We start from the raw sequence: 24,794 nt of genomic DNA, 5'->3' as shown, positions 1-24,794 counted from the left end.
TGCCGTGAGCTGTGGTGTAGGTTGCAGACGCGGCTCGGATCCTGCGTTGCTGTGGCTGTGGCATAGGCTGGTGGCTACAGCTCCGATTCGACCCCTAGCCTGGGAACCTCCATATGCTGCGGGAGCGGCCCAAGAAATAGCAACAACAACAAAGACAAAAAGACCAAAAAAAAAAAAAAAAAAAAAAAAAAAAAAGAAACTGGCTATTTCCAGAATGACCGTCTGATTTTATGTTCCCACCAGCAGTGAATAAGTGATTCAATTTCTCTGCATCCTCGCCAGCACTTGGTGTTCTCACCTTTTTAAAATTTTATCCATTCTGGTGTATAGTACACCCACAACTTCATTGTGGGTTTAATATGCATTTGCCTTTGGTTAATGATGTACAGTGCCATTACATGTACTAATTTTCCATCTGTATGTTCTTCTCTCTGAAATATCTCTTCTGGCTTATATATGTATATACATTTTTACTGCTGAGTTTTGGGAGTTGTTTAGATATTTGTAGATACTAGTCTCTTGTTGAATATGTAGTTTGCAAACGTTTTCTTCCTATCTGTAGCTTTCCTTTTCATCCTCTCTTTAAGTTTTTTGTTTTGTTTTGCAGAGAGAAAGTTTTTAATTTTCATGAGGTTCAATTTATCTGCTTTTCTGTTTATGGATTCTACTTTTGGTATCAGGTCTATGAGCTCTTTGTTTAGTTCTTTTTTTTTTTTTTTTTTTTTTTTTTTTTTTTTTTTGTCTTTTGTCTTTTTAGGGTTGCACCTGTGGCATTCGGAGGTTCCCAGGCTAAGGGTCTGATAGGAGCTGTAGCTGCCGGCCTACACCACAGCCACAGCAATGCCAGATCTAGATCTGAGCCATGTCTGCAACCTACACCATAGCTCACAGCAATGCCGGATCATTAACCCACTGAGCGAGGCCAGGAATTGAACCTGGGTCCTCATGGATGCTAGTCAGATTTGTTTCCACTGAGCCAAGACGGGAACTCCTCTTTGTTTAATTCTTAATCCTCGGTCTTATAGTTTACATTTTACATTCGAGTTAATTTTATGTAAGGTATGAGATGTAGGCTGAGGTTCTTTTTTTTGCCAATGGCTATCCAATTACTGCAGTACCATCTTTCCTCCATTGAATTGCTTTTGTACCTTAATCAAAAAGCAATTAGGCACATTTGTGTAGGTCTATTTCTGAGTTCTCTGTTGCATTCTACTGATCTGTGTTTCTATGTCTCTGCCAAACCACAATCTTGGGATTATTGTTGTTATACATTGTCTTGCCATCAGGTAAAATGATTTCTCCTACTTTCTTTCTTTTTTTTTTTGTCTTTTTGCCATTTCTTGGGCTGCTCCCGCGGCATATGGAGGTTCCCAGGCTAGGGGTCTAATCAGAGCTGTAGCCATCAGCCTACTCCAGAGCCACAGCAACGTGGGATCTGAGCTGCGTGTGCAACCTACACCACAGCTCACGGCAACACTGGATCCTTTAACCCACTGAGCAAGGGCAGGGACCGAACCTGCAACCTCATGGTTCCCAGTCGGATTCGTTAACCACTGCCACCACGGGAACTCCAAGATCATTTAAGTATTCTAGGTCCTGTGCCTTTCCATCCTAATTTTAGAATAAGCTTGCGTATGTTTCCAAACAACAAATTGCTGGGATTTTGATGGGAATCATGTTAAGCCCACAGATCAGTTGGGAAGAACTGACATCTTTAGTATATTGACTCTTCTCATCCATGAGCATAGTATGTATGTATGTGTTTATTAAGGTCTTTGATTTTTAAATTATCATTTTGTAATTTTCATGACATAGATCCTATACCATTAAAAAATAAGTTTTTGGGAGTTGCCCTGTGGCACAGTGGGTTAAGGATCCAGTGGTGTCACTGCAGCAGCTTGAGTCGCTGCTGTGGTGGGGGTTTGATCCCTGGCCTAGGATCTTATGCATGCTGTGGGTGTGGCTAAAAAATAAAATAAGTGTTTGCTTAAGTATTTTATTTACTTTGGAGATGTAAATGGTATGTGTTTTTAATTTTGGTTACACATGTTCATTGTTAGTACAGTTGACCTTTGAATGACAAGGCTTTGAACTGCATGGGTCCACTTAACATGTGGGTTTTTTTCAGTAACTACTATAGTACTACACCATCTGAGACTGGTTGAATCTGCAAACGTGGAACTGCAGATACATCCACCATCTATAAAGTTATATGCGAATTTTTGACTGTGTGGCGAATCAGTGCCCCTAAACCTCACATTGTTCAAGAGTCAACTGTATGTAGAAATAAACTTAATTTTTGCAGATTGATCTTGTATCTATGACCATGCTGAACTCATTCGTTTTAATAATTAATAATTAGTTTTATGGGATTTTCTACATAGCCATCCTTCTTGTATTATGCCATCTGCGAATAGGGGTCATTATATTTCTTCCTGTCCAATCTGTATGCCTTTTACTCCTTTTTATTATATTATTGCAGTGGGTAGAACTTCCAGTGTTATGATTAATAAGAATGGTGAGAAGGGACCTCCTTGCCTTGTTTCTATTCTTAGGAAGAAAGCATTCAGTCTTTTACCATTTAATATGATGATGTTAACTATTGGTTTTGATAGATGATCTTTTTTTTTTCTTTTTTTCTTTTTAGGGCCGCACCTGCGGCATATGGACGTTCCCAGGCTAGTGGTACAATCGGAGCTGTAGCCGCCGGCCTACACCACAGCCACAGCAACGCAGGATCCGAGCTGCATCTGTGACCTTCACCACAGCTCACAGCAACGCCAGATCCTTAACCCACTGAGCGAGGCCAGGGATGGAAACTGCAACCTCATGGTTCCTAGTCTGGTTCGTTTCCACTGCGCCATGTCGGGAACTCCTGATAGATGATCTGTATTAAGTTGAGATGGTTCTCCTCTTCTCCTAACTTTCTGAGAGTTTGTATCATGAATGGGTATTAGATTTTGGCACATGCTTTTTCTATGTACATGGTCACATGGTTTTTTTTTTCTTTAGCCTGTTGATATGACAGATTATATTGATAGGTTTTCCAGTGTTGAACCAGCCTTGCATGCCTGGATTAAATCCCACTTGGTCATATTGTATAATCTTTGAATACATTATTAATTTGGTTTGCAAATATTAAGAATTTTTATGTCCAAGTTCATGAAAGATATTTGTATTTTTCTTTCTTTTTTTGTGCTGTCCCTGTCTGGTTTTGGTATCAGGGCATACTAGCCTCATAAAATGCATATGAGTTTCCTTCTCTTCTTTTATGGAGGAATAAATGAGAAATCAGTGTTAATTCTTTTCTGCAGTGAAATTATTTGGGCTTGTCGGTTCCTTTTCGGGAGTTTTTCAGTTGCAAATATAGTTTCATTGATGATCATAGGACTATTTGGATTATTTCTGTCTTCTTGGTTGAGTTTTAGTATTTGTAATTTTGGAAGAATAGTTCCATTTCTTCTAAACTATCAAATTTATGAATGTAAAGTGAATTGTTGTGTTCCCTATTATCCTTTTAATGGCTACTAGATATATTGTGATATCCCATGTCAGTGATGATATTGACTATTTGCATCATCTCTTTTTATTTTTGTAAGTCTTTCTAGAGGCTTAGCTTTATTGATCTTTTTGAGGTACCAGACTTTTGCGTCATTGATTTCCAATTTTTTTCATATTTTCAGGTTCATTGATTTCTACTTTTTCGTTATTTCATTCTTTTTGCTCATCTTGTGTTTCTTTTAGTCTTCTCTTAATTTTTGATGTAGAAACTTAGTTTATAGATTTGAGACCTTTTATCTTTTCTAATGTCATCCTTTAGTGCTATAATTTTCACTTTCTGTACTGCTTCAGTTACACCCCATATATTTTGATGTGTTGTATTTTAATTAAGTCCTGTGTATTTTATTATTTCCTTGGAAATTTTCTCTTTGATACATGTATTAATTAGAAATGTGCTGTTTAATTTCTAAGTATTTAAAAGATCTTCCTTCTATTATTATTAATGTGTGATTTGATTCCATTATGGTCAGAAAATTTACTCTATATTATTTCTTTTAAATTTGTTGAGATTTTTTTTTTCTCTTGCTCGAATGTGGTCTGTCTTGGTGAATGATGCTCAGGCATTTGACAGAAATGTGTATTCTGCTTTTATTTGGTGGAATGTTCCGTAATGAGAATCCTTTTGGTTAATTGTGTTGTTCAGGTCGTCTGTATCTTTGCTGATTTTTGGTCTGGTTGTTCCATCAGTTGCTAAGAGGTGGGCATTGAGGTCCTTAAGTATAATTGTAGATTGGATTATTTCTCCTTGCAGGTCTTTCAGTTTTTGCTTCATGTATTTTGAGACTCCGTGGTTTGGTATGTTGAGGATCACTATATCTTTCTGCAGGTTGATCCTTTCATCCTTATTTGTCTTTGGCAACTGTCTTTGCTCTGAAGTCTACTTTATCTGGTATCAATATAGCTACACTTCTAAAATTAAATTAAATTAAAATTATTTTATTTTATTTTATTTTTTATGGCCACACTCACGGCATATGGAAGTTCCTGGGCCAGGGATTGAATCTGAGCTGCAGCTGTGACCTATGCTGCAGCTGTAGCAATGCCGGATCATTTAATGCCTTGCTCTGGGCGAGTGATTGAACCCATATCTCAGCAGTGACCTGAGCTGCTGCAGTCAGATTCTTAACCACTGTGCCACAGCAGAAACTCCAGCTACACTTTTTTTTTTTTTTTGGATTAACATTTGCATGGTATATTTTTCTCTGTCCTTTTAATTTCAGTCTTATGTCCTTGAATTTATAGATTTTCTTATATACAGTAGATAGTTGGGTCTTTTTTTTTTTTTTTTTGGTATTTTTAGGACCCCACCTGCAGCATATGGAAGTTCCCAGGCTAGGGGTCTAATGAGAGCTCAAGCTGCTGGTCCATGCCACAGCCACAGCAACGTGGGATCCTAGCCTGTCTTTGACTTACACCACAGCTCATGGCAAAGCCGGATCCTTAACCCACTGAGCAAGGCCAGGGATCGAACCTGCATCTTCATGGATACTAGTCAGGTTCATTAACCGCTGAGCCACTGCAGGAACTCCTGGGCCTTGTTTTTTATCCACAATTGCTGTCATTTAATTGATATGGTTAGGTCATTTACATTTAAAGTAATTATTGATATCATAGGGCGTAAGTTTGCCATTTTATTATTTTTTCTTTGTTTCCTCTGTTTTTCTTTCTTTACCTTCCTGTGGGTTACTTGAACATTTTCTATTATTCCATCTTGATTTTTTTGTTTTTAAGTGTATTGCTTTGTATAGTTTTCCTAGTGGTCACTCTGGGTGTTATTTTACATGTATGTGACTTGTCACAGTTTACTGGTATCAACATTTTATCACTTAGAATGAAGTGTTGAAACTGTAATTCTATTTAAATTCCTTTGCCTTCCTCACTTTTAACTATTATTGCCTTTGTTTCAGATAGTATTTTCATTTTTGTTTCAGTCATTACATATGAATTACATAACTTATGATAGTATTATATTTACCCACATTTCTTCTCTTTCTGTTCTTTTATTCCTTTTTATTGTTGAATAACATTCTGTGATATCAAATGTACTAGAGTTTGTTTAACCATACGCCTGTTAAAGGATGTTTGTGTTGTTTATAGTTTTTGGCTATTATGAACAAAGCTGCTAAGAACACTTACGTGCCAATTTTTGTGTCATCGTGAGCTTTTATTTCTCATGATTTCTAAATGCCCAAGAATGAAACTACTGTGTCATGTGGTAATTGCAGGTTTAGTTTTATAAGAAACTTCCAAAATGTTTTCTAATTTGGCTGTTCCATTTTACATTTCTTTCAGCAATGTATGAAAGATTGAGTTTCTCTGCATGCACTTTTCTGTCCTTTTTACTGTTCTTCCTTTCTTTTTTCTTTCTTTCTTTATTTTTTGTCCTTTGTCTTTTTAGGGCTGTTCCCGCTGCATATGGAGGTTCACAGGCTAGGGGTCAAATTGGAGCTGTTGCCGCCAGCCTACACCACAGCTCATGGCAACGCCGGATCCTTAACCCACTGAGCGAGGCCAGGGATCAAACCCGCAACCTTGGGGTTCCTAGTCGGATTCATTTCCACTGCGCCATGACAGGAACTCCCTTCCTTTATTTATTCTTTCTTTTCTTTTTTGGCTTTTATTTTAGGGCCGCACCTGTGGCATATGGAAGTTCCCAGGCTAGGGGTCAAATCACAGCTGTAGCTGTCAGCTTACGCCACATCCATAGCAGCATAGGATCTGAGCTGCGTCTGTGGCCTACACCACAGTTCACGGGAACACCAGATCCTTAACCCACTGAGCGAGACCAGGGATTGAACCTACATCCTCATGGATATTATTCGGGTTTGTAACTGGCTGAGTCACAATGGGAACTCCCTCTTTCTTCCTTTCTGAAGCTCCAAGACTCCTATCGTTATAACCTTTATGTTTGAAGATCTCCTTTAGCCATTCTTTAAAAGTAGATCTGCTAGTGACAAACACTTTTAGTTTTCTTTTGGCTGAGAATATGTTTATTTTCCCCTTCATACCTGAAGAATAGCTTACTGGATATAGAATTTTCAGTTGGGAGTTCTTTTATTTCAGCACTTTTACCTATAGAAATATTGGTGAAAGCAGAAAACTGTGTGGAAAATGACCCTGAAACAATGAACGACTCAAAGGTATTGGAAAATGTCAATAGCCAAGACTCTTCCTCGTCATCCTTCTGCATTCCTTCCAACTTTGGTGAGTATAAAATGACACATATTACAAGTAGCACAACTTAACCTATATTCTTCAGCGTGCTTGATACAACCTTTTTGTTTCCTATTTCGAAGGTAGGTTTTAGATGATATTAGTGAAAAAGGATAACATTTATTGACTGTGTATTATGTGCAAGGCACTGTGAAAATCGACTGACATGCCTCTTCTCTATTAATATCCATAATAACTTCATGATATAGGTACTTTTATTATCTCCATTCCTGAAGTCATAGAGCTGGTGAGTGGCCGTTCCAGAACTCTAACCCAGTTCTCTCTGACTTTAAAGTTTGTGTTTCTTGCAGTTCCCTTGTGGTCTAGTAGGTTAAGGATCTGGCATTGTCACTGTTGTGTCTTGGGTCGCTGCTGTAGCTTGGGTTCCATCCCTGGTCCCCCTCCAAAAAAATCCTCATCTTTCTTTCTTCTTTCTTCCCTTCCTCCCTTTCTTTCTTTCTTTCTTTCTTTCTTTCTGCCTTGCTTGTGTCATGTGGAAGTTCCCAGTCCAGTGATTGAACCTGAGCCACAGCACTGACAATGCCATATCCTTAACCACTGAGCCACTAGGGAACTCCTCATGTTTCTTAATAGTCTCCTGTGTTGCCCGCCAAGCCACAGTGGCAGAGATGAGAGGACCCTGGATTCTGTAGCCTCTGAGGTCAAGCATTCCTAGTATTTTATAGTTTTGTGACTCTACTTCTAAGGAGCTAATTTCTTAATAATATCCTAGGATAGGGCTCTGCAGATGTTCTTTGTAAAGGGCTAGATAGTAACTCTTTTAGACTTTGTGGGCCATCTGGTGTCTGTCACACCTCCTCACTCTGCTGCTATAGCATGAAAGAAACCACAGATAGAGGTAAATGAATCAGTGTGGCTGCGTGCCAATACACCTTTATTTATAAAAACTGGTGGTGGGATTGGCCTGTGGCCTGTGTTTTGTTGACCCTGGTCCTTTTCCTGTAAATTATTTTGGTACCCAGACTAGAAGAAACTTCAAAAACTGTGCTGTTTGTATTAAATGGTCAATGTGATAAGCTGTTGTTAGAAGTATAAATTGGTGAAAAATTTCTCAAGAGTAGTTTGTGTAAAAAATCCATAAAAGTATTTATGGCTCAGTAATCTCATTTCTATCCAAAGATATAATAGAAAAGATTTGTATTAAAATTTTGATACAAGAATTGTTTTTTATAGAATCATGAAAAATTGGAAACAGCCAACCAAGTAACCATAGGGAATTAGTTAAATGACCCCCGGTATACCACAGTATGTGAGGCATTAAGCATATTGGTTAAAAGCATGGGTTACTGAGTCAGTCTGTGTTCAAATTCTGGCTCTACATTTTACTAAGTGACCTTCAGCTACTTCTCTGACCTAAATGTTAGTTTATTCATCTGTGAAGTGACAAAAATTATAGTACCTACTTCATAGGATTGTGAAGATTGGAGTTCCCTAGTGGCTTAGCAGGTTAAGATCTGGCATGGTCACTGCTGTGGCTTGGGTTACTGTTATGGGGTGAGTTTGATGCTTGGCCTGGGCATGACCAGAAGAAAATTAGTGAGGATCAAATAGGATAATTCATTTGAAGCTTAATACAATGCCTGGACCATAAATGCCACATAAATGTCACCTGTCAAGAAAATCATAATGACAGGGATGCAGACTTAAAAAAAAACAAAGAAAATGGAGAAGTGAAAAATATAATGATAACTGAAGAAGCAGGATTCAGACTATATATAAAGTATGGTTTTAGTTTCGTGTTTTAAAAAAAGACATAGAAAAAAGGATAGGTAGCATTAGCAGAAGATTAAGAGTTTGGGGCACTCAGCACATAAACACACAGACTTAGCTTTGAAAACTGGATATATAACTAGCAGTGTGATCTTGTTCAAATAACTTACCTTCTCTGGGCCTCAATTTCCTCATCTGCTAAGTGGGAATAAGTTGTTAGAATGATGAAACTCAGCTTAGATATAAAATATTTAACACAGTGCCTGATATATAGTAGATACTCTATAAATGCTAACTACTTTTAAATTTTCTTAATTATATCCACCCATACTTTCTAAATTGTCTTCAGGTAACATATACTGACTTAGTAATAGAGCTCTGAGTGTACTTTCGTTTTACTTTAATTTTTTTTGGCCACACCTGTGGCATGCAAAAGTTCCTGGGCCAGGGGTTGAACTCTCACCACAGCAGTGAACTTGAGCCACTACAGTGACAATGCTGGATTCCCAACCCACTGTGCCACAAGAGAGCTCTTGAGTGTGGTTTTCGAATGTAAAAGGAAGCAATGAGATTTCAGAGCAACTTGTTTCCTTATGTACCGGTGACCTAAGAATTAAATTTATTCAAGACAATGAACCTATTCAAGTACAGCAAATTCAAGACTAGCAAAGATGAAAAATGCTAACAGTTATGCAGATGGCAACAAGGAGACTCATTTAAGGAAGAGCTAAGTATCAAAAAAATTCCCCCAAGTAGGAATTTGTAAATTAAAAATCAATGTTTAATTTTCTTTAAAAAAAAAAATAGTTTAGGAGTTCCCGTGGTGGCTCAGTGGTTAACGAATCCGACTAGGAACCATGAGGTTGCGGGTTCGGTCCCTGCCCTTGCTCAGTGGGTTAACGATCTGACGTTGCCGTGAGCTGTGGTGTAGGTCGCAGACGCGGCTCAGATCCCGTGTTGCTGTGCCTCTGGCGTAGGCCAGTGGCTGCAGCTCTGATTCAACCCCTAGTCTGGGAACCTCCATATGCCGCTGGAGCGGCCCAAGAAAAATGGCAAAAAGACAAGAACAAACAAACAACAAAAAAAATAGTTTAATTTTCTTGGGTACTTTCAAGGTAGCCTTGCAGGAAAAAACCAATGTTTTAATTTTTCCCTGTATTTTTAAAGGATATCTTGGTGATCCCAAAAGAAATGTCAGGATACTTGATATTCATTTGATGACCACACAAAAGAAGGCCACACCTAAGCATGCAGCTTGCTACTTGATTAGTATTTTGTTCTCCAAGGAAATGCTGATGTCCAGCTCTGTAGGTGTCACGTCTCAAGGCCGCCAACCTCTGGATCCAAACAAAATGGCTGCCATAAGGGGTATGTAAAGTCACTATGGAATCCTTGTTTTATCATCGTTTGGTCATCTGATGAATGTTATTGATAGTTGAAGAAATAACCATGAAGTCTGTGTAAATCTTAAAACTGTTCTTTTTCTTTTTAACCTAACTCGGATTTTACAATTTAGTAGTATGTAATGGGTAACAACTTCTAAAGACTAAAACGTGTCCATAGACTGGTGAAGTAAGATAAACTTTATTAATTATAGTTGCTTATGTTTATACTAAGTCGATTCTTCAAGTGTTGAAGTGGTACTTAAAAAATAAAGAAAAAGCACCCCCCCAAAAAAAAAGTGGGGAAATAAAACACATTTCACTGCTAGTATCTCATAACACAGAAATAGAATCTTATGATTAATCCACTCTAGCCTCCTGCCTTCCTGTCTTCCAGAAATGTGTATGGAGGTGCTAGAGCTCCAGGCACTAAGGATACACAATGAATATGCAGTTCTGCCCGCAAGGAGTTCACAGACTAGAAAGGGACACACTGAGGGGAACAGATGAGTTCCAATCCAGAGTGGTAATGTTGTGGCAGCTCCAGGGGCAGAGGACGTGCTTGAGGGCATTCGGAAGGCTTACGAAGGCTAAGGGATTTGAGCTAGGTAAAGACAATAGGAAGGCTATTCTAGGCAGAGGGAAGAGCTTGTGGGGAAGATAGGCATGTGACATGCACAGATAACCGGACCATGGTCTAATAATGTTTGCAGTAACACTATTTTCTATTTACAGGTTTCCTTCTATTTTGAGTTCTAATTTCTCCACAGGGTTATGAAAAGGCAGGCCTTAGCACCCTGAAATAGTGCACTTTCTGTTACACACTTTTTTTTTTTTTTTTAAAGCACTAAAACCTCATTATTGGCTCCCTAGGTCAGTGTTTTAGGGAAGTACACATTATGAGAAATGAGATATTCAGCTAAGCATCCTCTTTGGGTGGAATTTCTAAACCCTTAGAGTTAGAGAAAAGAATGACAATTAAAAATAGATAATTTCAGTATTTTAAATAAAAAAATTCCTTGTCAGTTTCTTTGTTAATTTTCCCCCTAATTTTTGCGAATTCTTTCCGCTGTTTGCAGAACATCTGGCAGCAATTTTTCCCAACCATGATTTGCGTGAATGTGGAAAAGACTGGCAAGCCTGTATTTCTGATATCAATTCTCTGATCGGCCATTTATGTTCTGAAGCCAAAAGAACAACCGTAAGTTATTTTTTATCTAAATATGGCCACTAAGTATTAGTGCATACGCTGGGCAGTTCCAGAACTGATAGCATGACATACAGGATCTTCAATCCGTGTGCTCAAAATCTTGGTTATTTAACTTAGGAGCAGAGTATGTTCACTCAAAAGCATATGCATGTTTATTTCACTCTTTGACATTTGTGCCCCATAAAAGTATCCTAAATATAAAATAAATCACAGATAGTATTGTAACTAGTACATTTGAAGCCAATGGCTGTACTAGAAAAAAATTTCAGCTACAAAGATATTTGGCAAATCTTTTTCAGTATCCCACAGAGTAACACAGAAGAAAACAGACTGTGGTGCTACTTAGCTGTTCTAGTGGCAGTTATGGATGGCACAGGAGAAAAGGAAAGTAATTCTTTACTTGACTTCAGTGATGACAGAAACTGGTGAAGATAATGCATGCCATGAAGTTAAGTTATCCCAGATATTTTATACTCTTTTCCATAATACTTTATTCCCATCTATGGTAAATGGGAATCTGGCTTCTCACTCACCTGTTCTGCCTTCAGAGTGAATTTGAGGTTTTTTTGGTTGGTTTGTTTTATATTTTAGACACGGATAGCTCAGTAGGGACGAGTGTCATATCTATTGCCTTCTCCTATTGAAGCATTTAACTTGATGACAATTCCTAATTTCCACCCACCTCTCTAAAGCCCCCATTTTATTCTCACCATGTCTAGTCACTCCTGTATCTCTAGAGTAAGTTTATGGAAACCATTTGCCAAGAATATTTGTAGCTGAGCTTATGTTTTCCTGGTGAACGGCTTGATTTCAGTGATAGCTCAAGCACCATCTGTATGAAACCAAATCTGCTTATTTTTCACATTCCCTTTTATATCCTACAAAAATTATACCCTAAACATTTGAATGTAAAATTGTGATACTGCCTGGAAAATGGTAATTTGCATATTTGCTTAGGCGTCAGAAGAGAGGCAGCATCTGCCAAGTGCATGCTGTGTACTTGATTGGGAGAGGGATAGGTCCTCACCACTCAAAGAGGGTCCTGGACCTGCAGCAGCAGCAGCAGCAGCAGCAGCAGCACCACTGGAAGCTCGTGAGGAACGCAGTCTTGAGTTTTACACCAGACTCACTTTTAGCCAGACTCCTAGTTGACTTGTGCGCTCATCGAAGTTTGATAAGCCCCAATCTAGAGCAGTGGTTGTTAGTTCTAGGTATATATATTAGAAACGTGAGACGCTTTTATTTATTTAGTCTTTTGTCTTTTTAGGGCTGCACCGCAGCATATGGATATTCCCAGGCTAGGGGTCGAATCGGAGCTGTAGCTGCCAGCCTACACCACAGCCACAGCAACACGGGATCCGAGTTGTGTCTGTGACCTATGCCACAGCTCATGGCAACGCCAGGTCCTTAATCCACTGAGTGAGGCCAAGGATCGAACCCTTGTCCTCATGGATACTAGTCAGGTTCGTTAACCACTGAGCCATGATGGGAACTCTGTGAGACCGTTTTAAAAAAAGTTCTTAATGCCTGAGCTCTCCCACTGCCTCCACCAGAGATTCTGGTTGAATTTGCTGAGTGGGATTGCTAAAGTAATTCAAATCTTCAAATGTGCAGGCAGATATGAAGAAAGAGAAAACAAAAACATGCATAAAACCCCCAAAAGTTGTTATCTTTGAGAAACTCATTTGTTCGTTTATTTATAAGATGTTTATTAAGCACTTACTTTGTGCCAGAAATTATTCAGTTCATTAGTCAGCTACCCAGTCCCAGGTCCCCCAAGAAGCAGTGAGTCATGGCAGCTGGAGGAAGAATCCCCCATATACTTGGATCATGCCACACAGTTTTTGTGGTCTTCAGCCCACCTTATTAGAAACAATCGCTTCCCCACCAACCTGGGGATAATGGAGCATGTCTGTATTTCCCCACTATGGGACTTTGTTTATAGATACAATCTTGTATTTCGGCAGAAAACTGTTCACAACAATAAAGAGCCTCCCAATCGTGGTGCACCAAAGTGTGCAGATTCACATGATAAAAGGGATGGTGATGGTGGTTCCCAGTTACCTCGGCGAGCAGCCTTCTCAGAAAGAGGAGAAAATGAGAATTCTCAGCAGAACAGCAGTGTTCTTCCTGAAGAAATTAAGGAACTTTCCACTGATAATTCAACAGTCTCTTATGAAACACTGGGTAAGTTGTAAAATAGGTTCTCTTGGGAGTTATCTGGTGGCATAGTGGTTAAGGACTCGGGATTGTCACTGCTGTGGCTCAGATACGATCCCTGGCCCAGGAACTTCCACATGTGCAAGTGCGGCCAAAAATAAATAAATAAATAAAGTTCCTTTGATGATAAATGTTGAATCTGGGGGATGTATTTGTGGGGCTCATACTACTTGATTTTTATGCATGTTTGAAAATTTTCATAAGAAATCTAAATAACTTAATCTCTTATATTAGTGAATTAATGAAATACAGATACCTAGTTCTGAGACTGATAGTTTTTAACATTAAGTTAAAATCTGTTATTTTTCCCTTTGGAAAGCAGTTCTTGGCCGACCCCTTTGACTAGTGTGAACTCGGATTAGTCACCTTTTCTGCAGGTAAAAGAGAAGGAGCTATAGCTGGATCAGCCAGAAGCAATTCAGGGGTCTTGCTCTCTGTGTGCCAGGCACAATGCAGATGCTTCTAAAGAGAAAGTTTTTGCATGAATTAATGAATCCCATTGCTCAGAATATTGTACCCTCACTGCCTAGCTATCTGCCAGAGGCATACCCTGTTCCATTAGTGTCAAGTGACATTGGGTTCCATAGGTGACTGTGCCATCTGCCACTCATACTTCCCAGTGTCTTTCCTCAGGATGCTAGGGTTTACTGGCACCCAAGGTAGCAAAACTATTTTCTGTCTCTCCCTTGCCACCACGTCAACCCTAAGTAGAATATTATCTGTGAACCTGTTCAAACGAAATTATTTAAGTGATGTATTTTTATAGTACATTTTTTCCATTACAAAAGTCATATAACTATGGTATTTGCTCAGATTGTACACCATAGAAACAGACTCTGGTCAAATGAAACCACATCAACAAAAATCACTGGATGAATAGCTCCTAGATTAAAAGAAGTGGAGTTCCTGTCGTGGTGCAGCGGAAATGAATCTGACTAGGAACCATGAGGTTTTGGGTTTGATCCCTGCCCTTGCTCAGTGGGTTAAGGATCTGGCGTTGCCACGAGCTGTGGTGTAGGTTGCAGACATGGCTTGGATCCCGCGTTGCTGTGACTGTGGTGTAGACAGGCGGCTGCAGCTCCTCTTAGATTCCTAGCCTGGGAACCTCCATATGCCTTGGGTGCGGCCCTAAAAGGACAAAAAATAAAAAATAAAAATAAAAATAAAATAAATAAAAGAAGCAAAGAACAGCCCCAAGCAGCCCCAAGGAGCCCCAAGCAGGAGTCAGAGCAGCCCCAAGACAGTGGCATCCGAGGTCCATTGAAGAATTTCAGGCTCTGTGTTTGTAGCTGCCATGATTTCCAGGTTCTAGTTTTCTCTTGTTATTATTCAGATTCCCAGGAGAAAGAATCTGATTTAGGGATCTTGGGTTACAGGTCTCTGACCCTGATTTAGCTAGAATCAGGGGACGGGGCAACTAAGCAATTTGTAGGCAAGTAGCCACCACAAATTGGGTGTAGTCTATTATATCATTTTATTGAAAAACTGGAAAATATTTAGGAGGGAAGAAAAGTTTCCACAATCAAGATAACTTAAAAGCTATTAGGAACATTTAAATTTTCTTCTTCTTCTTCTTTTTTTTTTTTTTGGTCTTTTTAGGGCCAAACCTGCGGCATATGGAGGTTCCCAGGCCACGGGTTGAATTGGAGCTACAGCTGCTGGCCTATACCCCAGCCACAGCGATGCCAGATCCAAGCCACATCTGTGACCTACACTAGAGCTAACGGCAACGCTGGATCCTTAACCCACTGAACAAGCCCAGGGATCAAACCTGTGTCCTCATGGATGCTAGTCAGATTCGTTTCCACTGAGCCAGGACAGGAACTCCCAGTTTTTTCTCTTATGAACCTTTTAAAGAATTACGGCCTCCATATAAATTACCTTCCTTTTAACATGATATGTTTATGTTTTTCCTCAAGAATCTCCAGTCTTGGGACGTCCCCATTGTGATGTAGCGGAAACGAATCTGACTAGTATCCATGAGGTTGCGGGTTTGATCCCTGACCCCACTCAGTGGGTCGGGGATCCGGCATTGCCATGAACTGTGATGTAGGTTGCAGATGTGGCTTGGACCCGCATTGCTGTGGCTGTGGTGTAGGCCGGCAGCTGCAGCTCCGGTTCAGCACCTAGCCAGGGAACCTCCATGTGTTGCAAGTGTGGCCCTAAAAAGCAAAAAAAAAAAAAAAAAAAAAAAAGGAAATCTCCAATCTTTATAGTCATTGCATTCAATATTTAATGTTTATAACATTCCATTGAATAAGTATAGTGCAATTTATTTAACTACCTCCCTCTTTTTGTTAATGTTATTTTGTTTTTTTAAAGTTTTTGGTTTTTGTTTGGGGATTTTTCAGGGATTATTAGTCATGCTGCCAATAAAAGAATCTTCATTTGTATAGCTTTGAACATTTTTGGATTCTTTTCTTAAATTAGGATCTCAGATTTTGAATTACCAGGTTAAAGAGTATTAACCTCTTTCTGACTCGATAAGTATTGCTTGATTAAAGATGTTAAGTCTTTGGGCCCACTGAGTGAATTTTTAAACTAATTTAATCTCTCTTGTTAAATCTGGAAGGCTCAACAGTTTATACTGTTACGCATTAAATGACAGATGTTCCAAGATGAAAAATATTTTTATTAACTTGTAAGAATCGTATTTGTATTATATATTTTCTTTAACAAGCAATTCTTTGTTATGTATACATTGTAATGTTTTTTAAGTATGATTAATTTGAATCACTGTGAACTGAAGAGAGATGGTGGGGCTTAGGATCTAGAACTGAAAGATAAAAATAGGCTTAAAATTTATTTTTCAGTTCAGGTAAGTTATATAAAATATGATATTTTAAAATGAGTTTGAGGAGTTCCCAATGTGGCTCAGTGGTTAATGAACCTGACTAGTATCCTCGAGGATGTTGGTTCTATCCCTGGCCTTGCTCAGTGTGTTAAAGATCCCGCATTGTTGTGGCTGTGGTATAGGTCGGCGGCTACAGCTCCGACTGGACTCCTAGCCTGGGAACCTCCATATGCCAAAAAAAAAAAAGAGTTTGATTTTTAAATGATGAGTTTAATACCAAAGAGAAAGCCTACATTTAAAAAAGCGTAAATATTTTACTAAGAATCATGGTGCTTAATTTTGAATAAGCCTTTTTTATAAGTAGCAAAACAGTTCATTAAAACTACTTATAATTTGTTACCAAATGTAATGTTAAAATTGATTGTATCCTAAAAGGTAGCAGAATACTGAATTGTCCTCTTGAACAATCAGAGCACATGTAATCACAGCAGCTGTGATTCCTGTCTAATTTCTCAAGCTGTCTCATGATACACTAAAAACTTAAAAGCTTGAATTGTTTTCACCTCTAAAATTCTTGAGCCTAAAAATTCAGAAACCTCAACTTTTCTGTTACAGCCTTCTAAAAAACTTGACCTCACTTGCCACAAAAATTGACGTCTTTCTCTTTTGCTTCTAGAATATTTTGGAAATCCATGGAGAAATATATGGATGCCAAAATCGGTCCTGAACACAGCAAAAAAGAAGTCTCGCCCAGAGCTGTCAGCCAGATATCTTATTCAAAACCTGTTCACAGAGGAAGTCCTAATAAAAAGTAACATCTTCGGCAGTCTGGGGAGGGGCATGTGTGCCTGTAGCGCCAATAAGATTAACGCTCTCCGAGGTTTGTCACATGTCAAGTATGTGAGACTAAATAAAAGCAGTGTATGTTAGAGAAGGACAGAAAGAAAAAGTCATTCAGTTTGTATGTGTTCTGAGGAGCGAGGGAGCTCTTTTACTAATTCCTTCATTAGGGTATAATGGAGCAGGTTCATGAATGTGTTTCTTTTTGCATTTGGGTTCTCAGGGCTAATTGCTCTGTCTTGAGTGGCATTATTAGAACAGGAAAGGCATTATTGACTCTGGCCCCTCATATGGACTGTCAGATGTATGGAAACTCAAATGTCTTCCTTTATTGAAGATCAAGGTCGAAGCCGCTGGGCTTTGTCAGTTTGTAGAAAGTGTCAACAATAGCAGAGCAGATTAATTTGTTAGTTTTTTCTTGGGCATATAAGCGTAGTGTAGTCTTTATGACATCAATAGATGAGATAATAAAACTTCCAGAAGCAAGTCTGTGAAGTCTAAAATTTAGAACAAGCAACAAGCAGAATATATCTTACTTGTGTCGCTGGTACCCAGCAAAGATACAGTACTGAGCCCTGACCTGATCTCAGCTATTTCTTCTGATTCCTGCCTTCATATGATGTTTCTCATCCATCAAATTTGAAGAACACTTGTGTTTTAGATTAAACTAAAGAAATCTGGTTTATAGCACCTTTTGTAAGCATTTACTGTCATCTAATCCAGTTTTTTAAAATGATTTTTTATTTTTTCCATTATAGTTGGTTTAGTGTTCTGTCAGTTTCCTACTGTACACAAAGTGACCCATCACACATACATGTGTACATTCTTTTTTCTCACATTATCTTCCATCATGCTCCATCACAGGTGACTAGATATAGTTCCCAGGGCTATACAGCAAGATCTCATTGCTTATCCATTCCAAAGGCAACAGTTTGCATCTATTAACCCCAGACTCCCAGTCCATCCCACTCCCTCCCCCTCTCCCTTGGCAACCACAAGTCTGTTCTGCAAGTCCACGGGTTTCTTTTCTGTGGAAAGGTTTATTTGTGCCTTATATTAGATTTCAGATATAAGTGATATCATATGGTATTTATCTTTCTCTTTCTGACTTATTTCACTTAGTATGAGTCCCTAGTTCCATCCATGTTGCTGCAAATGACATTATTTTGTCCTTTTTTTATGGCTGAGTAGTATGCCATTGTATATGTATATACCCCATCTAGTTGTTTTCAAACTTTTTTTTATTGTGACTTACTATTGTGTGTGATTTTTAAAAAACAAAAGTTTCACAAATAATCTTTACTCTTTCTATAAGAATTAAATTCCAGTGTTTTCTCTCCTGTGGTAATGCTGGATCCTCATCCCGCTGCTCCACAAGGGAACTTCCAAAAAAAATTTTTTTAAGTGAAGGGGAAAAGGTGACTTTTATAGTTCTTTAATGTCTGGAATAAATTAGTTCCTTAAAAGTGGACTGAAGATATTACTCTATGTATTTCATTTTGTTTTACCCCTTAATGAATTATGTTACAAATCAAGAGTATATCTTTTTTTTAAATTAATTAATTTATTTTTTGTCTTTTTGCCATTTCTCGGGCCGCTCCCGTGGCATATGGAGATTCCCAGGCTAGGGGTCGAATCGGAGCTGTAGCCACCGGCCTACGCCAGAGCCACAGCAACGCGGGATCCGAGCCGCGTCTGCAACCTACACCACAGCTCACGGCAACGCCGGATCGTTAACCCACTGAGCAAGGGCAGGGACCGAACCCGCAACCTCATGGTTCCTAGTCGGATTCGTTAACCACTGCGCCACGACGGGAACTCCTAATTTATTTTTTGATAGGCAAGAAATAGATTTATTAAGATAGGCGCTGGTGAGAGATGCAAGCTGGCAGGCAAGGAGGCTCTACCCGTCCACTACATTTTTTTGTTTTTTATTTTTTTATTGTTATTCCCCAATACAATTTTTTCCTACTGTACAGCATGGTGACCCAGTTACACATGCATGTATCCATTCTTTTTTCTCACATTATCATGCTCCATCATAAGTGACTAGGCATAGTTCCCAGTGCTCCACAGCAGGATCTCATTGCTAATCCATTCCAAAGGTAATAGTTTGTATCTCTTAACCCCAAGCTCCCACTACATTGTAAAAGGGCTCTAGTTCATGAGAGAGTTTGTCTTCCACGTGACTCAGAATTTACCTCCTTGTGCGTAATGCACATTCGTCCTACCTGTCCCTTCCAGAGCGAAAGATGGTAGAGCCAATCACTTTTCACATGCTATGCCTTCAAGTATTTAATGATAGCTATTACTTTCTGCTCTATGCATCAGGAGATAATGGATATACTCTCTTCTCCCACTTTCAAGTTCAAAACCAAATGAGAGACAGCCACTAGTATCTGCCAGGTGGAGATAAATATATCAGCTTTATTTTTGAATCATACATGCCCAGTTCTTCCAGTGTTTCCCATTTAGAGATCCCTCTACATGGAAGCATGGGGACTGGAGAATAAGTGTTATTCCCAGTTTTTTTTTTTTTCCCCCACAACATCTTATACTTTTCCATTTAAATATCTCCATTTTGTTTGGTAATTCCTCGTATAAATATTTTCCTAATTTTTCATGATCTCATTCAGTGACTAACTTCATATGTATTCAAATTCACCCAGAATATAATAGTACTATTACCTATTAGGCTAAAATGAATACAGTAGTATTACTACCTATTAGCCTGAAATGGCACTTGCCATTTTAAAATTTATGGTCGGAGTTCAGTGGTTAACGAATCCGACTAGGAACCATGAAGTTGCGGGTTCAATCCCTGGCCTTGCTCAGTGGGTGAAGGATCTGGCGTTCCCGTGACCTGTGGTGTAGGTTGCAGACACGGCTCGGGTCCCGCGTTGCTGTGGCTCTGGCATTGGCCAGTGGCTACAGCTCCGATTCGACCCCTAGCCTGGGAACCTCCATATGCTGCGGGAGCGGCCCAAGAAAAGGCAAAAAGACAAAAAAAAAAAAAAAAAAAGTTAAAATTTATGATCAACTAAAGCCTCTAAATCTTTTTTTTTTTTTGTATACACACATTTATCCAGTTCTTTTTATTTTTTAAACTTTAAAAAAATGATTCTTTAAGTTCTACAGTACTTATATTGTTAGTATTTAGGCTGCACCTATTTATACTGTTAGTATTTCCTTAATGTAAGTGTAGGATTTTATATTTATTCCTCCTGCATTTTATCCTGTTACTGCTAAGCAGCATTCCCCAAACTCTGTTTCTTAAGGACAGCTGAATGTTAGTAGGTGCTTCATGAATAAAGTGCTTTTTAGTCAGGTGGCCAGGAAAGATCTTGGTCTGGCACCCCAACGGCCTCAGTCCATAGATATGTTTCATTTGACTCTGGGGTTTTTTTTGGCCATGACCATGGCATGCAGAAGTTCCCGGGCAAGGGCTCAAGCCCACGCCACAGTAGTAACCAGAGCTACAGCAGTGACAACACCAGAGTCTTAACCCACTGAGCCACCAGGGAACTCCTTGACTCTGTTTTAAAACATGTTTTGAATGCTTTTGGGCTTTCCAGCCTGCCCAGGTTTCCACAGTCTTGATCCTCTGTTGTCTTTATGTATTCATTTCCTTCATTAATGTGCCTCACTAATTTGTATTTGTTACCTTTGAATCAGCGGATCTCTTTACTGTGGGATTTTTCAGTGAAGGCTGACGTTGCAGTTAAGCATTTCTTGGTTGCACAGCTAGAATCTTTCCCACCTCCCCTACCCCCACCCCAAGAAACTTCCTTTTTAAAAATTTATTTATTTATTTATTTATTTATATATATATATTTTTCTACTTTACAGCGTGGTGACCCAGTTACACATACATGTATGCATTCTTTTTTCTCACGTTACGTGTTCCATCCTAAGTGACTAGACAGAGTTCCCAGTGCTACACAGCAGGATCCCATTGCTCCTCCATCCTGAAGGCAACATTCTGCATCTCTTTACCCCAAGCTCCCAGTCCCCTCCACTCCCTCCCCTTCCCCTTGGCAACAAATAGGTACCTGCAAAGCTTTCAACAGATTGCAACGAGGAACCTAAATTGGTTGGTGTTTCCCAAAGTGTATTTTCTGAAACTCTTCTTTCTCAGAAACTTCTTTTATGACTAGTGTTTCAGAAAATACACTTTTGGAAACACCAACCAATTTAGGTTCCTCATTGCAATCTATTGAAAGCTTTGCAGGTACCTATTTGTCTTTCAGTCTGTTAGTTATCTGTTCCAGTTTTGCCGTCACTGGGATATGGGACAGGCCTTCTATCCACAACTTCTGTTTTGTTACTACAAAAAGTACAGCAGGATAGAGCTTGATACTGAATCCAGCGACATACCACTAAAAGCTTCCTTCCAGGATCTACTAGCCCATTTGAAAGCTTTTCAACTTTGTCACATGCCTTGCTAAAAATTTAGAGGTAAACTGTGTTTATGGCATTGTCCTGATTTCCTAGCCTATTTATCCTATCAAAACAAATGATATTAATATAGCTAACTAATGCTGGCCTGTAGTGATTGCCAGATCCTTTTATAAGAGCTCAAAGGTACTTAGGAAATTACCTAAAAAAGTATGCAAGGGCAGTTCTTCTCTTCTAGGTGACATTTTTCTTCCCCACCTTTCTCTTTGTCCTCCTACTTTCTCTAAGAGTGCTCCTTGAGCCATGTTGCTCTGTCACCTTTTGTTAAAGAAGTTTCCATCTAACGCGAGATCCTAAGACTCATTCCTTTTGTCTGAGAGTAACCAAGCAGTACAAAGAATTTAGCAGTTTACAGCTACCTCCCTCTAAAAATATGAAAGACATTGCAGCCTCTAGCATGTTACAGAATTTTATTAGCATGTCTCTATTTGATGTAATGAATAACATGCTAGATGCATGGACAAATTGGATAAATTCGAGAATAAGAAAAGTTTATGTTGGGTACCAAAGAGAGCAGAGGGTTTCCATTCTGTTTAAGCAGCAAGATGATGGGGTATTGTGGTTTTCTTGTGTGATTTAAGAATGGTGCTATTTCATAGTATTATCCTTTCAGATGAAAAGATTTGTTCAGCTGATTTAATAATAGTTATAGTCGATGTGTTTTTTTAAGTTTTATTGAAGTATAGTTAATTGACAAGGCTGTGATAATTTCTGCTGTACAACAAAGTGACCCAGTCATACACAGACACATATCCGTTCTCTCTCAGGTTCCTTTCCCACATAGATTGTCACAGAATACTGGGTAGAGTTCCCTGTGCTATACGGCCGGTCCCCGTTGGCCAGTTGTTCCATATACCTCAGTGTGTATATGCTAATCCCACACCCCAGTCTATTACTCCCGCCCCCCCCCCACCTGTCCCCTTTGGTAAGCTAAGTTTTTCAAAGTCTGTGAGTCTGCTTCTGTTCTGCAAATAAGTACATTTGTATCCTTTTTTAAAAAAATTAAAGTCTTTTTTCTTTTCCATTATGGTTTATTAAAGGATATTGACTATAGCTCCCTGTGCTCTACACTAGGACCTTGTTGTTTATCCATCCTGTGTATAATAGTTTGTAGCTACTAGTCCTTAATTAAATAAAGTCTTAAGGACCCTTTCACAGACACAGCAATAGTTCTAAGGTTGAATACTTTTTCTGAGGATTGATTTCTAAGTAACTGTTATATTTTGGGACTTTACCACCAGAGTTTCTCCAAGACATCTACCCGACTTGTGACCTATCAGAAGCTGGATATGACTGGAAATTGTGTGTGACAGCTATCAATAGTTGTATTCGTAGTCTCAGATATGACTTCAAGAAGTCCACACCTAAATCACAGCCGCCTCCAGCAGCGACCCTTTCAACAGAATCAGAGCCAAGAGATACTGACCTAGCTGACTGAAGTACTCGAATGTCAGCCATCTGATTTTTTTTTTCTTTACCATTGCAGCATCTTGTTTCTCACGTTATTAATTCCAAAATGTTGTCGTGGCATCGTAGTTCTGAATTCACACCTAAGGAAATAGCCAACGTTCTTTTTTGCCCACAGGGGAGGCAGAATTGCATTAGGAAGATGTGTAACGTTTCTTCTCATGAATAAAGTTATAGGCAGTATTCCAGTAAGAAGCTCTGAAGAAGAAAATGGTAGTAAACTGCTAAAGATTGTTGTTATGTCTGTTTTAATGTAGAATAAGAATAGCACTTTAAGCTTTAACGATAGATGAAATCTGAGTGTTAGGTGTACAGATATAGGTAGTGAGGTAGAGAGCCACAGTTGGATAGGCAAACGATAGTGCCCAGCATGGGGACTCGAAAGCAGCAAACACTTGCTATTTGTCAAGTGAATTGGTGCTACAGAGCTTAGGTGAAGCTACACTGATTCAGAAGGGCAGTATGGTTTACATAAAACTGAAACACTTATGCCGGCTTTTTATTTTTGGCTGTGCCCATGCCATGTGGAAGTTTCCGTGCCAGAGATCGGACCCTCGTCACAGTAGTGACCACACTGGATCCTTAACCTCTAGGCCACCAGGGAACTCCTATGCTGGCTTCTTTAACACATCCATCCATATAGGATTCATAGCAGTGACATCATATTGTTTGACATAAAGCTTTCCAAAGATGAGACCTATGTTCTTTTGATTTACTTCTGATAAGAAAAGAATTCTTTTAATTACCTCCTGGTAATATTTTATCACAGAATTTTGCTAAGAGTCAACATAGAAAATCATACTAGGAGACTTTTGGTTCTATTGAAGTAATTTAAATTTAAGAATACATCATTATGAATTAAAGAATCTGACCAGATTTAGGCTTTTTTTGTTTGTTTGTTTCTGAAATGTCTAGGTAAAGTTTTTACTGTTTACTATGTTTTTATGATTAATTCTACTAATTGAAATGCATACGAGTTTAAATCGTGCAAAATTTAAGTGTAAAAATTTTTATCAGAAGTTCAACTAAAAATGATCTTAAAGGATATTGGCAGGATTCTTGGAGAATTTTTAAAAATTCCATTTTGCTCATAAATCGAATTTAATTCAATTTAATTAATTTTTTTTTTTTTTTTTTGGTGGCACCTGCGGCATGTGAAAGTTCCCAGGCCAGGGACGGAATCTGAATCCACAGCTGCAACCTATGCCATAGCTGCAGCAATGGTCAAATCCTTTAACTTATTGTACTAGGCCGGAGATTGAACCTGTGCCTTCTCAACCACTGGGGCCGCTGCAGTGGGGTTCTTAAACCCACCGCACCACAGTGGGAACTCTGAATTTTATTTTTTTTTATACTCAGGGTGCAATGCAGTGCCCCTCTCTCCCCCACCCTACTGGCTTCCTAGCCCACCCCAACCAGCCTCCCTTGACTACTATTATATCTAAATCCTCACACTGAATGCCACCTCCTCCATGAAGCCTTCCTATTTATTTCCCCTCATAGAATTTTTTTTTAATTGAAGTATAGTTGATTTACAATGTTGTGTTAGACTCTAGTACACAGCAAAGTGATTCAGTTATATCTGTCTATATATTCTTTTTCAGATTATTTTCCATTATAGGTTATAACAATATAGTGAATATAATTTCCTGTGCTATACAGTAGATCCTTGTCGTTTACTAGAATTTTATTTATTTTAAAAAACCTTTTTTATTATAGTTGATTTACACTGTTCTGTCAATTTCTGCTGTACAGCAAAGTGACACAGTCATCCATCTATACCCGCTCTCTTTACTAGGATTTAATTTTTAACTTGAGCACTTTATTGTGAAGTTACTGAATGTTTCGGGCATAGGAAATATTGTATAATTTCATTATTTGATCATTTGTGTTTAAGAAACATTGTCAGTTATAATGT

General features: G+C 38.8%; 1 protein-coding gene across 1 annotated transcript in view; it reads left to right on the top strand.

Annotated features, from left to right (window-relative positions):
• The window catches only part of BEND2 (BEN domain containing 2), a 68,140-nt gene extending 43,700 nt beyond the window's left edge, over positions 1-24,440 (top strand). Inside the window, exons 10-17 of the mRNA XM_021080613.1 lie at positions 6,520-6,765; positions 9,673-9,873; positions 10,967-11,120; positions 11,397-11,522; positions 12,055-12,190; positions 13,065-13,284; positions 16,788-16,991; positions 22,651-24,440. Coding sequence (XP_020936272.1) covers positions 6,520-6,765; positions 9,673-9,873; positions 10,967-11,120; positions 11,397-11,522; positions 12,055-12,190; positions 13,065-13,284; positions 16,788-16,991; positions 22,651-22,847 — 1,484 coding nt within the window. The 3' untranslated portion in view covers positions 22,848-24,440. The remainder of the gene's footprint in view (positions 1-6,519; positions 6,766-9,672; positions 9,874-10,966; positions 11,121-11,396; positions 11,523-12,054; positions 12,191-13,064; positions 13,285-16,787; positions 16,992-22,650) is intronic.

This window comes from Sus scrofa, chromosome X (assembly GCF_000003025.6).
Source record: "Sus scrofa isolate TJ Tabasco breed Duroc chromosome X, Sscrofa11.1, whole genome shotgun sequence".
Lineage (NCBI taxonomy): Eukaryota > Metazoa > Chordata > Mammalia > Artiodactyla > Suidae > Sus > Sus scrofa.
Note: the sequence above shows the minus strand (reverse complement) of the source record. Positions and strands in the feature narration are given on the sequence as shown.